The sequence below is a fragment of the Patiria miniata genome, unplaced genomic scaffold (genome assembly GCF_015706575.1).
Source record: "Patiria miniata isolate m_02_andy unplaced genomic scaffold, ASM1570657v1 HiC_scaffold_5, whole genome shotgun sequence".
In the NCBI taxonomy this organism is placed as follows: Eukaryota; Metazoa; Echinodermata; class Asteroidea; order Valvatida; family Asterinidae; genus Patiria; species Patiria miniata.
The window spans coordinates 29,649,613-29,667,680 of record NW_024037072.1 but is presented as its reverse complement, the minus strand read 5'-3'; the positions used below and the strand labels follow the sequence as shown (position 1 = coordinate 29,667,680).

At 38.9% G+C, this 18,068-nt stretch overlaps 1 protein-coding gene across 4 annotated transcripts in view; it reads right to left on the bottom strand.

Moving 5' to 3' along the window:
• Positions 1-4,260: 4,260 nt before the first annotated feature.
• LOC119740397 (voltage-dependent calcium channel type A subunit alpha-1-like) overlaps positions 4,261-18,068 on the bottom strand; it is a 52,076-nt gene continuing 38,268 nt past the window's right edge. For 3 of the 4 annotated variants that reach the window (XM_038215683.1, XM_038215684.1, XM_038215686.1), the window contains 13 exons: positions 17,919-18,002; positions 16,894-16,896; positions 16,059-16,175; positions 15,432-15,497; positions 14,608-14,702; positions 13,754-13,922; positions 13,352-13,479; positions 11,666-11,762; positions 11,364-11,469; positions 10,162-10,266; positions 9,554-9,663; positions 7,805-7,918; positions 4,262-6,167 (listed from right to left, as the gene is read on the bottom strand). In XM_038215683.1, coding sequence (XP_038071611.1) covers positions 6,153-6,167; positions 7,805-7,918; positions 9,554-9,663; positions 10,162-10,266; positions 11,364-11,469; positions 11,666-11,762; positions 13,352-13,479; positions 13,754-13,922; positions 14,608-14,702; positions 15,432-15,497; positions 16,059-16,175; positions 16,894-16,896; positions 17,919-18,002 — 1,209 coding nt within the window. In that variant the 3' untranslated portion in view covers positions 4,262-6,152. Of the gene's footprint in view, positions 6,168-7,804; positions 7,919-9,553; positions 9,664-10,161; positions 10,267-11,363; positions 11,470-11,665; positions 11,763-13,351; positions 13,480-13,753; positions 13,923-14,607; positions 14,703-15,431; positions 15,498-16,058; positions 16,176-16,893; positions 16,897-17,918; positions 18,003-18,068 lie in introns of all 4 variants that reach the window. The other variant, XM_038215685.1, reaches the window with a different exon arrangement.

Below are 18,068 nucleotides of genomic sequence, written 5' to 3'. Positions count from 1 at the left end.
TTTTTTAATATTTTAATTTTGAACTAATTAATTACTTTCTTATCCAAAGAGTGATTGATGCGACTATTACAATTCTTTTTTAAATAAATTTGGCAACATTAATAGTCCAGCGGATATCTGACAAAATATCGATGAATTGTGCACTTTTGCATAAAAGCGTGAAACTTGGCACAGATGTTCATATCGCAAATTCACCCTTTAGGGGCCTGGCATCAATTTAAAAAAAAGGGGGGGGCAGGACTCATCATGCCTGCAGTGAAAACGGTTGTTCTCACTTGTCACAAAAGCAGGAAACTTCACAAAGACATAATTATATATATATACTTTACCAGATTCGGAGCCACCACAAAAGTACCTTTTGGGGGGCGTGGCAGCCATTAAAAAAAAGGGGTAAATATTATGCCTACCTTGGGAAAAATTGTGCTCATATTTCATGAACGAATAAAACGTCCCACAGACGTTTACATTCATGAGGGGAAAAAAATCCAGATGTGGAGCCATCTCGAACACACCCTTTTAGGGGCGTGGCAACCATATTAGAAAAAGGAAGGGGGCGAGGTTTTCGTTATGCCCACCATGGAACCATTGTTCCCACATTCGTAGAGAAATGGAACTTTTCCACAGCCATTGACATTTGTGAGAAAAAAAATTCCAGATGTGGAGCCATCGCAAACACACCCTTTTAGGGGCGTGGCAGCCATATTGAAAAAAGGGGCGGGGTTCTCATTATGCCCACCATGGGAAAATGCGCCCACATCTCATACACGAATGAAGCTAGTTCCCACAGACGCTAATATTCACGAGAAAAAAAAATTCAGACGTGGAGCCATCGCAAACACACCCTTTTAGGGGCGTGGCAGCCATAGTAAAATGGGGGGGGGGGTTACTCATGATGCCCCTATAAATAAGGTGTGCCTCCCTTTTATAAACGGATTAAACTCCACACAGACAATATATTCATGAAAATCTTTCTTTTGAATGTGAAGCCATCACAAACTTACCCTTTTAGAGGCGTGGCATCCATTTAAAAAAATGGGGGGGGGGCTACTAATCATTTTCCCACCATCGAAACTTGTGCCTACCTTTCATAAATGAGTAAAATTCACACAAACTTGGTGAAAGAAAATAAATTCAGATGTGGAGCCACAGCAAACTCATCTTTTTAGAGGCGTGAGGGGCCTACTCACTGTGCCCACAATTTGTATATTTTGTGGTTGATTTCTTATAATGTTGATTGGCCCATAACCTATGTGATATTATTTGGTGACACTATGACTTACACCAAAGAGCATGGGAAAGTACCGGTAGGCAAACCAGTTAAAGGGTTCAACGTGTGTACATGCACCAATATTATCATGCACATCTAAATTCCAGAGTGATTTCATAATCACAAATACACAGCACACAATGGCAGCCCCAACCTCTATTTAAGGGCTAAGGAAATCCTTGTAAGGGGGGGGGCATATGACGCTTGGGGCGCTGCTTAAAACAATTTATAATCACATTTTATGGCCATTTCAATAGTCTTCAATATACGTTAAATGTGAAGTAACATACTGACTTTCAGTCCATTCTTTCTTTTTTCTCTTTATCTGTTCGCTTTTTCTCCTGGTGAGGGGGGGGGGGTGCAAAATCAACCTACCCTTACCCACGTTGCGCCGCATTGACAGCAGATTGGGTCACAGCACGATGTACTCTGTGGTCACGTCCACTATGACTTCACATTCAACGAATCTGTTCACTAAAATGATCAATATCTCTGATGAGTGTTTTACCCCAACCAAATCCAATAAAAAAATTCAGTAGCCCTGACAACATTTTATACTTTATACAGGTTGCGACATTGCATATGCCTTTGGGTCTGTCAGAAAAAAAGGCATGGGAAACACACAATGTATTTGAAAGTAACACCAGTCTTTCCAAGACTAACTGAGGTACCACAGTTTATACCCCAATTCAGAAATTGCTGCAGTTGAGAGGTTAAAAATAATTCAGTTCTACAGACGACAGAACCAGTAACTGGGTTAATATACATGTACATGAGGCAAGAATGCATAATGTAAGCAAAAAGGGTTTGCCAACAGTCACTTCCAACTATAAAGGTGGCCTTACTCCAACACATTAGAAGAGCTATCTGAGGTGGAGTTTATCTGAGGTGGAAATTTTCCACGGTGGCCATATTGAGTACCCCCCCCCCCCCTATTTTTTTAAAAATGGATACCACGCCTCTAAAAGGGTAAGTTGGTGATGGCTTCACATTCGAAAAAAGAAAGACTTTCATGAATATATTGTCTGTGTGGAGTTTAATCCGTTTATAAAAGGAAGGCACACCTTTTTTTCATAGGGGCATCATGACTACCCCCCCCCCCCCCATTTTACTATGGCTGCCACGCCACAAAAAGGGTGTTTGCGATGGCTCTACGTCTGGTTTTTTTTTCTCGTGACTATTAACGTCTGTGGGAATTATCCGAAATTTTAGGGCCAGTTTTGTTTTCATCGGGAGGGGGCACATTTATGCTCGAAGGGGCACATTTTAGTCAGCACTTGGCTAAATCTGAGGGCAAGTGACCCCCTTCCCCAGCCCCCCCCCCCCCCCCCCGGTTCCACCGCCCCTGGCTATATCGTAAATGGTGCAGCCCATGGCGCCACTATTGAGGTTTATTAGCTATTTGGATATATCGTCGGGCAATATAGTGAGCTTTTCGGCGCCTTTATGTTTCTGATGGATTTTTATGGTATTTATTAAATATTCAGTTACATGTAACTATTTTTTGGCTCCCTTCAATTGGTGCTCTTTTGGTGAACCTGTACGCGGTTCACACGCAGAAATAAATTAAAACACAGGCAAAAACGCACGTGCATTGGCATGGAAGATAATAAAAACATACGCCAAATGACAATTGGCATGCAACAAGCCATACAATTTATCTAACTCTTTTTACCCATTTGAGATCTGTTCTCAATTTTCTATGAATATTACGTTGCATCTGTCAATTGGACAATAAACCACATAAACTAACCAAGCAAACAAGGAACGTAATTCATGAAAAAGACGGTCAATACGCGTACGGAGCAAATAGAACTGACAAGACGGTTAGTCAGAAACCGTGAGCGATATAGGAGCAAAATACCGCATCGGGTTCCAATAAAAACAAAGGATTCATCATCAAAGGTAATCTTGGCTCAGGACTGGAATTGTTATACTTCTTTACCGATTCAACTGAATAGAATTGTGTGTGGGAGCAGCTATAGGCTTATCGTCTTGTTGTTACGAGGGAGAAATCTGTAGTCAAATTTGACCTTGCTGCGCCACTGGTGTTGGTAGCAAACGGGGTACCAAAAGGTAGCTAACAACATTCCCCAAAGGTCTATATAAATTCTGTTGTCATGAGACGATCAGATTCAAAATTGTGACTCCTCCAATGAGCGTGGACTTTCTTTTCTTGCGCTGAAAACAATAACAGTACATTTGACTATCACTATGTCCTGTCTAATCCCCATATGAAAGTAAACATAAAGTGTTACTGCATAACTTTCTCAAATCTTTCTTGGAAGACGTCGTGATCTTTTAATGCTTCACGAAAGAAGCATTAAATGGTAGAAAAAAAGGAAGAAATATAGGATTACAGCATATCTTAAAATGCTTCCATAAAACCCAGTTTTATTATCCAAAGATTTCTGTACAGTTACCTACCAAAGACCTAAAATTATGGGGGTTTTAAAATTATGAATACAAAATATATAACCAGTTGTAAGTTATTTTCCTACTCTTTATTGTTTTCATGGATTTCTGATTTTGTTTCTGAGTAAGCAACACAAATCTATACTTCTTATTTTGAATTAATGGGAAAAACAGTAATAAATTCCACACCAGTTATGTTCTGTTGCTATTTAAAAATAAAAAAAGAAGGTATTTCAACAGTACTGGATTTACAAAACTACTTCAAATGCAGGAAACACTGAAATATCATACACCCAACGTGTATACAAAATAAAACCACACAATAGCAAAATTGACACAAACCAGGCGCGGATCCGGGGGGGTAAAAAAAACAACAGCTCGTCAAAAAAAATGTTGTTCCATAGAAATTCGGGGGGGGGGGGAATGCGGAACCCCCCCCCCCGACACCCAAACATTTTGTAGTGGTAATAATGTCCGCCTTTGCACAAAATACGGACACAGCCAGCTTGGTTAGAGGAGATATGTACATGTACGAAAAAAAAACACCTATTGATTTTCGGAGGCAAAGTGTCCGGAGAAAAAAAACCCTGTCTGCATTTCAGATATTTTTTGGCCGATGAACCCCCCCCCCCGCGAAAATTCCCGGATCCGCCCCTGCAAACTGAAAGACATTGCATAATACACCCGATATAATACACATATTTCACGATGATTTCCATGACTCATAGTTAGCATTATCATCAAACATTGCATTATGAAAAGAATAAAACTAAAACTAAAAAGCAACAAAAGAGTTGGATAGTTATGAACAAATAAAACAATTTTTTTTCTTTTTAGGATTGCCATCAAGCAATATCCGTCTTATAATACAATAATAATCGATTTGGATACAAAACATAAAATTATGACTTTATACACCTCTCCATGGAAAATATACATGTGTAAAAAAAACTTGTGCAACCGATTTCATAACTTCATCGACTTCAGAATCATTCCAATGTTTGTGTTCATACTAATTCCCCTCCAATCACCACTACAAATAATCTGAAATCAGTGGGTAACCATGGTACCATTGAAAGGGTCAAAGGTCACCGACATGTGATGCCCTGCAAAAAAAGGAAAATGGTATTGAGGTAACCTTGGAAAAACCAACCCAAACCTGTTCGGAGAACAAGACTTTAAGATGAACCTAAACCATAACCACAAACCATCAAATTTGAATACATATATTCAAATCTCAGCTCATCCACCAATGAAGTGAGTTCCTGCAAATCATATGACTATTCCAGCTTCCGACTGCTATGCGTATCACGGCAAATTGGAAATTGTTATGCTTGATGCCTTGAGAAAAAACAAATGTTTCCATGTCAGCTTACGATTAAATCCACCATAAGAAGAATTCATCAATCATAAGAAGAACTCATTGTTTGCTAAGTGTTTTGGTGAACAAACACGAAACTCAGGCAAGTCACAATAATCGAGGATTGATCCTGCTGAGGTAAAGGGGAAATGACTGCAGTAGAAAGATTACAAGGATAGCATGACAGGAGATCAATTCTGCCAATTAGATGACAAAGAGATCAATTCGGCCAAGGAAGAGTGGAGTGTAGCAAAGAAAATTGACCGGGCTACACATGGGTGGGGATGGAATGGGGGGATCAACTATGGGGCTAAGGTAGGGTGGTGCTATGGAAGGGCAAGGCCACAGAAGGGTGGGGAAGGGTTAAATGGTGAGGGAGGGGTGGAGGAAGGGTTGGGTTGGGATAGGGAAAGATGGGCTGGTGAATAGGTGGACCGGGATGGGTTTGGCCAAGTCACTGTGGGTCAAAGGAAGAGTGGGCCAGAAATGGGTGGAACCAGGATTGGCTAAGGAAGGGTGGGGCCATGCATGGAAGGGAAGGAGGCCACAGAAGGGAGGACCTACGCTAAGGTAGGTTGGACCAATGATGAGGAGGGACATGGCTGGAGAATGGATGGAGATACAATGGAGGATAAGGAGGTGTTTCATTGCGGGATGGGAAATTGGAACTAGGAATTAGGAAACGAAATTTGATTGTGCATATCTTTCTCAAAATAAACTTGCAAAGGCCAAGCAGGTTATTAACTGTCATAACGGCAGGTTCCAGGTATCTTCATGGTTTCCATAGAAATCTATATAGCAACGCATCAATATGGCAATATGGATGTCTTATTCAATGTGTAACAAAGAATAAACAGCCTTAGAAACACTTTGTAATCTGTATTTAAAAACTAATATAATCACCATTTGCCAAAAAAAAAAAAACTAAAATAATTTGCAATTGACTGCAAATTGAGCGTTTTAAAACACTTTTCAATATTTGCAGATGTTGAAAAGACAACGGAATTGCAAGGGAGTTTGAGACAACTCTTTATTGATCAGGCCATCAGAGGGAGCATGCAGGTTGGGTGGAAGAAGAGGCAAGATGGTTGACCAAGCCTTCACCTGACGTTACACACAGGTTTCCTGGGGAAAAACACACACCCGTGCTCATTAAACAAACAAAAAACACTAAAAGACACACACAAAAGCAACTTCACAATAAAAAATTATTCAAAAACACACAAAATTGACAAATTCCCAAAATCGGAAGCCCTTAGGTCATGGCAAGGAAAGGTTTATGACAACAGATTGTGAAAGTTGTTGTTTGGTCAAAAATGGGGGGGGGGGGGGAAAGACATATTTTAGCCACCGAAGATCAACAAATGCAGCTAACAGTGAATATCAGTTTCATAAAATTAAACATTTTGGTCTTAAAGTAAACACATCTTTCCTTTTTACAATATATACGAGCATAAACCTTTCCATCCCTCACTGGGCAAAATGGTACGACCCGAATCATAATAATTATAAATGTTAATGGAAGATCCCATTGTGGTGCAGGTGTGATCTGATGTTAGATGCTGGTTTGTGATGCCCTCTGCCAGTAGCTAGAATGACAAAGCATGAACATTTCAAGAGAAAAATGTGGAAAGAAACTGAGTAAGAAATTGGATCTTTCAGTTAAAAATACAGCTACATGTTTGACCAGGAATAAGTACAACTTGTATTTGTTCGTGTACATTCATTAGTTGTAAACCATAAGCTGATTCTAATCTATCGTCAGGTTTTTTTTGCAATTGAACTTGTTACCGTGTCCACAAGTACCTGTATTTCTTATAAAATAAACTTGTTTTTCATAAAATTAAATAATTGAAGCATTATTTGTGAATATCCAAAGAAAAAGTTTTTAAGTTGCAAATTTTGTAGCCACTTTCATGGCAGTATTTAATGATTTGCAAAACATGTAACAGTACAGATTTTGCGATAACAATATGCATGCTTCATTCAAATGCTTTATTGTGCTGTTTCTTGCTTCAATATAATGCAAACAAATTCTTACACAAAATATCCCTCCCGTAACAATGCCACAAAATTGGGCTCTATTTTTCCAATTCTGAAATTTGTGATCAAATTTATTTCTCTAAAAGGTTGCTTGAGATATGAAAACAAGTGAGTGGTGTATTAAGATTTTATGATGATTTGCGTGCAGAATGCAGATGAAAAGAAATAATAAAATTAGGACAGCCAGATGAAATGATGAAAGAAACTGCCACCTGTGATAAAAAGAAAAATATGACAGATGAGGAGAAAGATTTCCCTCTACCAAGGAAACAGAGACACAGAGTTCTGTAAAACGACACCTTTGTAGAAGTGTTTCCAAATTGGCTCTGGAGTATGCAAGTTCTACAAATACTTTACATTTATTCACAGATAATTCATAATAAAAAATGTAAATTGTATGAGACTGAACTTCAGCAAAGTAAAATTAATTGGCTATTGTACTCTCCTGGTCTACAATTATATAAACTAATCTATCTGGTACAAAGCAATGGTTTTAAGCTTATATTAATGTGCATTTTAATGATTGTTAGTACGCAAGTTTAGGACTTCTTTCTAATAAAGAATATTTATTGTTAGTACATGTGTATCAGTTTTCCCTGCACAAGTGTGCGCAAATCATCAAGAAAGAGCGAGGCATCAGAAAGGTTATGTTCTCCAGAGTGAGACATTGTGAGTTAATGAGCGACTTTTAAGCATGGAGGTTTCGGCTAGACAAATACCTCGTGAACTCTCTGTCTAAGATGTTTACCATCCGCAGTAGGGACCTGTAAGGTTAACACTTCGCCACTGCCTCGGAATTTCCGAAGGTACTCCATTCGCTTCTGGTATCGAAGCTGTCATTTTTTTTTTTTAAATGTCAAAACAAAAGAGAAAAAATTCAGCATGGTTTAATTTTACACATTAATATTTTGTTTGAGCTGACACATTTAACCTCGGTTTGTAAACCTGGAAGCTGCTGGACCCTGTAAATATGGAATTGCATGAAAGCAAATTTCTTAATTATTTTAATTATTTTTTAAGGGAATTGTCAGCAAGAATTAGGGAATGCCACAAGCTGGACACTCAATTAAGTAGCTAGAAGGGTATTTCGAAAAACAGAAAATAAAACTGTTGAACAAAATCTTGTTTTGACTTTTGGACCGAGAAGTTTTGATTTTTTGACCGGAAAAGGTATTTTCGCCGAGGCTAATTATCAGCATCCAGACTCCAACCAGTCTTATACATAGTGTTTAATACTGACCGAGCACATAAATCACACTTTTGTTTAGCTTTGTGTAAAAATAGAGGGAAAAAGTCAGATTGTTTGCACTTTGTCATAACAACATTGCAAACACATGTATTAATTTGAAACAAAAAATTTAGAGAGCATGGCAGCTGTAACAAAATGTTTGTTTCTCAGACTTCACAAAGCAATTCTGTCGTTCATTTTTAAACGACGACTTCAAATAACCCGTGGATGACCTTTTAACGCCAATTTGGGAAGAGTTGTGATGAACCCCACCCAAGGACTACTCCATCCAAGTTTCATCAAGATCCATGAGAGCATGTAGCATTTACACATTTTTGTAGAAACTTTAACATACAAACAGTCATACAGAATTTAGGACTAGTAAGTGTCTCCAAAAACTTCATTCAGGCGACATAAAAATGTACGGCGCCCTTTTTTCCATGAAGACATTTTGTGTTGTTGGTCTTTGAATGTTTCAATATCAGGGTTTTAGATGAAATTCAAAGTTTAAAGTTACTGAGAAAAACTGAAATAACATGGGAGTTTTAGTTGAAGTCCCTAATCGATAAGCCCTCCACAAAATAAATAACCCACAAAGTGTCCAAGACGTCCACAAACACAGACTAATCTGCATCAAGATTGTAGGAATGTTCTTACAAAGAACTACGCTTTCTTTGTTTATAAGAAATGCTGTGAAGCACAGCAGTAACACAGCAGGTGTCAGTATAAGTCCGGGAAAGAATTTGGTCGGGTTGTGCTGGACGAAATCTGTGCCAAACTTGTGTGATTCTAAGCAGATATCAAAATATTTACTATAACTTCCATTAGCTTGATGTGGGAGTAAAGTCATGAAAAGCAAAAGAAACTTGAAAAAAAATCATTTTACAAGTCTAAAAAGAAGGAAATTTAGTTCTAATCACACAATTGGGACAAATCGTAATAAGATTTTGTTTCTGGGGTTGAAAATAGATCCCAATCTTCAAGGCATAAGACTGGGGACCACAGAGTGGGGATTGACAAACAAATATCTAAATTATTATTAATCTGCTGATGTTGTAGTTTGTTGTAGTTTGTTGTACATGTATAAGCGCTGTACGTTTTTGCCGTTGCTTTTATTGGAAGTGTTGCTTATGCTGTGGTGATGTTGTTACTGTTGGTCATTTTGTTGTTGTTGCTGTTGTTGCTAAAGTTGTAATTATTGTCTTCTGGCAGCCTTTTTTTCTATCTTTGTTTCTCTTACCGTTCTAGCGTGACCGTCTCTCTGTAGCTTCGCCTTGTATTCTCTCCACGTCTCATAGATCAGTAGGGCGGAGTAAATCTTACCAACGGTCAGTTTCTCTCCGATTACCTCTATCAATGAAAAAGAGGGGAAATTAAAAAAAAGCTGAAAACCCATCTTTCCTAGGCTTGTTTAGGAGACGTTTTGAAATGTACAGTTGGGATTTCCCCCGAGGTGTAGAAAGACGATGTTTCCCATTTCTTTGCAGTTTATACGTTTTTTGTAATGTTTAATACTCAAATACGTTAACTAAAATTCCTTAGACAAGTTGTAATTTTAATATTCAATTGTTTTTCTCTATACATGACACAAATTGTTACGAACTATGCCAAAATGCGACTAGAATGTGTGATACAATTTTAAAACTGGGCGTTTTATTTCCCGCAAGCCCTCAGACAACACTGAGTATACTGTGTTTGTAAAATAAAGTCGGTGAAGGGCAAAAACGAAAATATAATTTACATATCTCCTACGAAAATTCCATCTTATAAAAGTCTGAAAAGGACTCTTTTTTAAACTACAAAGCGGAAGATTTGATTTTAACACCCGTACAGATATTGTTCTCTTACCACTGTCTGGAGGGACCAGCAAATCTAGCTTTTCAGTGTTCAACATGGGCCAGAAGTTCTTGACAGCCTCCCTCAGCTCACGATCATGACGATCTCTGTCGGCAACTAAAAAAAAACGTGTAACGGACCACAAGACAATTACACAAACATGCTTTCAAAATATGAAGACATTACTTTAGACTTTACGTAAACATGAACTGGGAGCAAATTTCAAATAAACAAAACCCTGACATGTTATGGGTAACCACTCCTGATGAGGCATGTTCAACTATCAACAAAAGTCCAACCTAAATAAAGCAGTGGGAACTTTGGTTAACCATAGTTGGCCCAAACCAATATGCTAATCAACTATAGTCAGGCTAGTCTAGTCATGTGGACCTTTTTACTAACAAATTCATAATTATGCATGCATGCGTAAAAATAGGCCTAGCGGCAGGAAGTGAAAGCAGTCCACTGAAAATGTACAGAGGTCCAAATGTTAGGGTCATTTTCTCTCAATTTGTCTAGATTTGTCGCTTTTTCCCTATGGAAACCCCTTACATCGCCAATATAGGCATTAGTTTCCAGCCTAAATTTGCTTTTTGGGGGCACGGAATAAAAATTGTAAAAACAGCTTTTGTCCCATGCGCACGAGGGCAAAGGAAATCAGCAGGGCTCCTTTCCGCAATAATAAAAATAACTGCGTACTTCAGAGTACCCGTTGACCAAATTTCAGGCCAGATGGCAGTGCTGAATCACAGCCTGGCTTCACCGTGGTTAAATCAGCCCGTGATTCAACCACTGTTACCCGTAATTTTTTCCCCATCTTCTGAAACTGAATTATACGTCCTAACGCACGGCGCGGCTGCACGGCAAAAATAGAAGCTCCACTCCAAGGCAAATGGAAGTGAATTGCACGGTCACACTTTTGGCGGCTGAAAAGGATTTATTTAGGTGTTGTATAAAACAAATAATGGATGTTTCCCATTCGTGCAATGGAAATAACAATTTCATTTGGTGACAGATGGAATGTTCCATTCCAGTCGGCTTCTCCTCGTGGAATGGAACATTCCATCTTTCGCTTCATGAAATTATTCTTACCGCTGCACTTATAATTATATAATATTTGTTTACCAGTCGACCAAGGTTTTTCCACTCATCAAAATCCACTGCAGGGAGGCAGGACTATGTTTGATTGTTGGTAACATGAAATATCCACCTACCTTTTCCTATCTTGATGTCTAGAGCTGTGCGTATCAGTGCCATCAGAGTGGTGGTAAAATGCACCGTTTTATCTTTAGCGACGGGCATGTTCATTCGTATCAGACGCTGACGGTAAAGAAAGAAGGAAAAAAGTCACACTCTCGAAGGGAATTTCCAAGATTTCTGTTTAAGACTGATATCAGTGACTGGAAAGTATATGAAAAATATGCATAAATATGTTCAAGTTTATCAAGAGGGGGAAACGAAGTTTGACTCAACTATTTATCAGATAATAAATGGATGAGATAAAAAGATTGTTTACCTTGTACGAGATTCTGTAGGGGCAATTCCGACCGAACCCAACTGGAGGTTCCATATTCCGCAGCATTTCATACATGTCTCTGTATTGCAGACGACCACTGAAACATACAAATCCATAACATAAAATGACAATAGCAAGAGTTACTACAAAAAATCCAATTGACAAGAGAGTCAATGTCTCATGGCTGGATGCCATCTTACAAGGAAGTATAAATTTACTGAAGTTGGATTCGAACCGTCCCTTCCAGACTACCTTTTTGGTGCTCTATCTACTGAGCTACCTTATAATCGTTTCAAAACTGGTGTTCTCGAGTCAAGAAAAGTAAATTTGGAGCCAAACTAAATTTGAATCAAGTACTTGTTAGGATGGATTTCTAAGCAACTTCTAGGGGTGTCTGGAATATACCACATACTAGAATATACGATCACCAAAAGCTTTTTTCCAGTTTTAAAGGGAATATACAACATTTGCAAACATCGAAAATAAAACTACCAAGTTTTTGCGAAATACCTTAACAGGATGTTGGTAAATGACAGTCTAAAGCATCCTGTAAAATTATGGCACCTGGTATACTGTCATTTTCAAGAAAAGTGGTATTTTTGTATCAATTTCCAACGCTGATCAGCCGATCAGCGTTGGAAACAACTGGCTTTTTTTCAAATACTGGCCCCAATTGACCATTACACTTGTTTGCAATCGATTACAAACCTATGAACGGGTACGAGCCAGCTAGACTGGTTCCCTGACCTTACAATTCCCCAATGTATGTAAACTGCTCTGTTTCTTCTTATATGGAGTCAGGGAACCAGACTACAGGAAAATGATCGTTTTTCTTGGTTTTTATAGCATTTTCGAACCCAAAACCTCCAAAAAGTCAGTGTAACTATATTTGCTTTATATTTCCAACCCCCCTATTCCATCCATTTCTGAAAATTACAGCAAAAGCAAATGATGTATATTCCCTTTAATATGAGAAAAAAAAATATGCATATTTAAAAAACACGACTGCATGTGATGTTATTAATTGTAAAGTAAAGTGCTACTTTTTGTTGACTGTCACCTTTTTTGTGGACTGTGGGTCATTGTTCACATTCCTTTAACAGGTTCGGGTCCTTTACAGTCATATAATATTTTTACTGCCAAACACTCCAGTGCCACATATTATAATTTGTACACTATTATGTAATATAGTGTGCATATAATTGTATGATTTTATCAGCGCTCCCTGTTGAAAATATGATACAAAGCCTCCCCTCCCCCCCCCCCCCCCCATTGATTTTCGGAGGCCTAAGTGTCCGGAGAAAATAACGGGTCCTCATTTCAGCACGCCTCCCTACAAAGATTTATTGATCCATCCCTGCTAGCCCCCCTAAAATATAGGCTCTAGAACTGTGCCTGGGTCAAACACGCCTGAGTATGGAGCAGCCCTAGTAACTGCAACGAATAATCAACTGTTGAAGTCATTAAAAAAACCACTGCAGAGTCTCATCAATGGACAATGGCAAACCTATCTGGGACGATATGAGATGCTCCTGATACCATATAGCTTGACACAACTCTGAAATGCCAGCCTCATAATGGCTGCAATTTTGTGGGCACAATTGACAGTTTATTATGTTATATTTCACCACAATCAAATCGGCCTACATGCTGAGACTCACTCAGCATTGAGTAGTTAATACTCACGTTCCCGAGGGTTCCAACTCTCCCCAGACACGCACATACTCGTCCAGATGATGCGCACCCAGGATCGAAGCGTCGCGAGTCAAATAGTCGAAGTTATCCATGATGACGGCCACGAAGAGATTCAGCATCTACAAACCAGACAAAAGGCGGGTGAGAACTTATCATTCTGAAATGACTCCATTTTGGGACAAACATGTAACAAATAAGGACATCAGTATTTTCCATGCTCCATTTGGGCCTACTGTGCATCACTAGTCAATCACAAGCTATTCTGAGCGAAGACATTCCTTTGTTCATTTGCATCCCATGCTATTTGTGACAGGACATGTAAACTAACTTGTGATTTACTTGAGACTGGACGTGTGATGTACTGGTCATAACCCTCATCTTTGGACTACTTACGAGGAAAGAGCAGAGGAATATGAAGGAGACAAAGTAGGCATAGGAAAAGGCAGAGCCACATCCGTTTATCTTGTCCTCGGGTGCGTCAGGAGGAAGACTCTCTGGATGACATTTACTACCCTGCACACAGGCGAACATGATACCCTGCCAACTGTCACCTGTTGCACACCTGTCAATCAATCAATCAAGATTGTTTAGAGGGTTACTTAATTTAATAATAACCTGTTATGTCAAAATTATCATGTTAGGTCAACAGCAAATCTAAGGCTGTAGTATAGAGCAAATATTTTGGAGCTACTAAGCATTGGAATTTGTACACACAAAACACGTATGTGTTTAGAAAGCACGGTTTACCAGCCAAACTGTCACTCAATGTATATTGCTCATGACTGGTTCTCGGCAATATTTTCTGCTTTTCTGCCACTGGGCCCTGCAACCCGAATTCACGAAACTCTTCACAACTTATTACGATGCATCGCAGCACAGCGACGCGTCATATCTCTAATGCGCCTCCCATCCAAGATGCGACCTGCAATTCATTGCACAAAACACTTCCTTAAGTGTGAAGCGTCATAGGTGTATTTATAGCACAACACGGGGACTATTGTATGTATTTCTTCAACGTACAGTAAACAGCCATCAGATATTCAGCAAACAGTCGACCAATCTCCACTCAAAAAGTTTTGAAAACGTAAAACAAAATAAGGGCGGTATCATGCAGTTTTAAAAGAAAACAGACTCCAGGTGGACTGATAAACTACTTTGAAATTTCAACTGCAATATTCCAGGCTAATTCATAGCGTGATGATGCAAACCAAAAACCCCACACCATGCAAGACACTATCCCATCTCACCTGAAGAGTAAAATCAGGGACATCAAAAAGTTGCTGAAGTTGTTATGTCGATTAATCTCGCTGGTAACTTCGGTAGTGTCTATGTTGCCAAACACCTGTAGAGAGGGAGAGAGTAACGGACCCCCAGACAGATACCCAAGGGGACACCATCATACACATTAACGCATTGGAGACAGAAGTTCAAAAATAAAAGAAACATTTTTAATGTTTTGAAAAGTGCACTTTGCAAACATTTGAACCGAAAGGAGACGTCTCATAGTTTTTACACATTTCAGAGGATCCAAAATTTGCTACACATATGCTCCAGTGTAAATTTCATTTCAGGAATCCTTAAAGATGTTTTGTTTTCATTTGTAGATATGAATTAACAATAAATCCTTTACAAATACTGGACTGCCTTAAAATTCAACTTTTTAGGGGGAGAAAGTTTGAATCCGACTTTGAAGCCAATTTCAAGGTGCTCTTCAAATAATCCAGGAAAACTCCTTGAAAATTGTCATTCTAAACCAATCGATTCAAAATACAGCGGATATCCCAAACATCAATGATTCGGGGGTAATATTGGCTCTACAGGGTATCCTCCCCCAATAAAAAAGATTACCCATGAACAAAGGGATAATAAGAACACGCTGTGAACTTATTTACCATAATTTATGCATTTATCATACGGGCTGTAAGCTTTCCATTGATATCTTGGATGCATTCCTCCGGTCATACATCACCGAGTTCCATCATTTTAATTATGGTATGTAACAACCTTCTTAGGACAGTTTCGGGTAAAACATTGTGAATGAACAAACACGGGACAGTGAGGAGGGACCTACCTGCATGCCTATGATTGCATAGATGAAGAACAGCATGAAAGTCAGCAGACAGACCCACGGTAGAGACTATGAGGACAAAGAAGAGATGTAAGATGTGTTCTACTAGTTAGAAACATAGGTAGATTAGCAATTTTCTCGCCTTTCACATCTATGGCTTGGGTTCGATAGCTGCCCTGGTCACATGTGGATTGGGTTTTCAGTCCCTACCTGATTCCGTGGGTTTCCCCAGGAAATTCTTCAGGGGTTTCCTCCCACCTCTAAAACTGTCATTTCTTCTCACATGTATTCTCTCTACAGATTTTTCAGTTTTGCGAGCTACATTGCCTAGGGCACTTTTTGAGGAATCCTTAGTTCATTCATTACTTTTTGCAAGGTCCGATTTGGTTTAAATCTTCAGAGTACTGACGCAACTCTTGGATGTCGACAGGGAAATAAGTCAGTCTGGTGTATATTCATACATTTGGTATCTTGATGATATTTAGAATTCCTGTCTTCCATCTGTTGAATGGTTACTACGAGGCCCTCTTGTGTCAGGAGTGCAACAGAGCGCACTTCTGAACCATTTTTCTGTCAAGTGTGAATTCTGGGTGCACAATCTAAATCTTTGATAAGCAACTGCCATCCTACCTTGAAAGACTGAACGAATGTCCAGAGAAGGATTCGAATGGAGGACCCCTGACGAAGAAGTTTGATCAACCGAGCTGCGCGAAACAGCCTCAAAACACTGAGATTGATGAAAGTATCCTGACGTGGAAAAGGAAAACAAATAAAACAAATCCAAGTACATCTGTCTGCTTCCAAAATTTGCGTCAAATGTACGCAACTTATTCTTGTAATATCTTAGCCAGTCCATCAGGTTGGACTTTTAATAAATTTTGATCCCTTTGAAAGACTTATGTAGAACAGAAAATAAGAACATTGGCTGAATTAATTATCTTGATCTCAAAAGCATCTTGGAAGTGTAAATGGGTTTGAGCAAAAGCTGGTCTTTTTAATTGAGGTTATTAACTGTGCACATTTTCTTTTATTCATCCCAATGAATCTGCGGTTCAGTAAAAACACATTAAAAGGTGATATTTCAACTGATAAACTACAGACCAAAATGCAAACCAAGACATTATTGATAAGATCATAATGAAAAATGTTAATTTGATGAGAAAAAACTGTAATCAAAACCGGGTTGACTGAAACTACAGACTTTATCTGCCTGTCGTTAGCAGCGGACATGAAGCAAAGGTAACACCGGGTCTAGATGGAAGCCAAGGGGGTTGGTTGGTTGGTTGGTTGGTTGGTTGGTTGGTTGGTTGGTTGGTTGGTTGGTTGGTTTGCTGTATGGGTGTGGAAGGGGATGTGTGTGGATGGTTGACGGCACCCCATCCCCCCAGTAGAAGGGGGACAAAATTTGAGGAGGGTCTGACTTTTCAACAAGAGGATGAATGGATGGAATTCACGCCATACTTACAGCCTACAAAGGGGGGAAAATCAGAAACAAAAAACAACATAAAAACAATATATGAGCATGCACTGGAATGAGGGGTAATCACTCATAAATAAGGGAATAAATGTGTGCTCGGGAGGTTTCACTTACTCTGTTTAATACCGCTTAGAGTCTGGGTGCTGATAATTACCCGAGCCGGAGGCGAGGGTAATTATCAGCACCCAGACTCTAAGCGGTCTTAAACAGAGTGATTAATACTGACCAAGCACATATTTATTCCCATTCATCAAAACTTTTCGGCTAAAACAAAACCAATTTATTTTCAAAAAGTTCAGTGTGTTTTTTTTTAGTAACACCCCTATAGCTAAATAATTCTTGCCTGTTATTCTTTGCCGTGGATGTGTGTTAAGCGCTTTGTTCTTTGTAAAGCACTATATAAATACTTTGTATTATTATTATTAAATTATTATTACAGACCAGCTGGCGAGTAAGATGTAAACAACTCCTTTCATTGAGATTGGCGGTTTATTTTTCAAGAGGTGGGGGGTGATTGGGGTGGAAGGCGGTGTTTGTTTCATTTCCTGGTGCCCCTGGATCCGACACTCTGGGAACTTAACTTAAACAACTTTCTCATCTTTTTCCCAAATGTTTGTGCTTCACACAGAGATACTTACACAATGTGAAAAGATTGTCAACTCAACTCTCTGTTTGATCATTTGATTTTTGCTAAAATATTTTTTCATTTCCGACTGTCATTTCTTCTTTGAAATTTAGTTATATAGTCATGCAAAGATTTAAGGTTTGATCACTTGAAATAGTACCATTTTAATTATTGAAAGATGTAGGTATTAGGAAGTACAAAACTACGTTATTGCCACACATGCCAAAGAATAGTATTTAATGTAACGTTCTTAGGATACTTGTTTTTATCTTTCAAAGATTTTTCAATTTTACAAATACAAGCGCAGCTTGATGCTAAAGGGGTTTAGGTTTGGGGTTTTCGGATTAATCCTTCTTTTTGGGACATGCCAAAGTGGAAAGTAACTTACGCCAACTTCTGAGATGATTGCATCTGCGATGCTTCCGACCACGGTGATGAAGTCAAATACGTTCCAAGACACCCGGAAGTAATTCTAAGTGAAAGTTGGGTTTGAGAGTCTTGTTAATAAAATACAAATTTTGACATCTCTCAAAATACC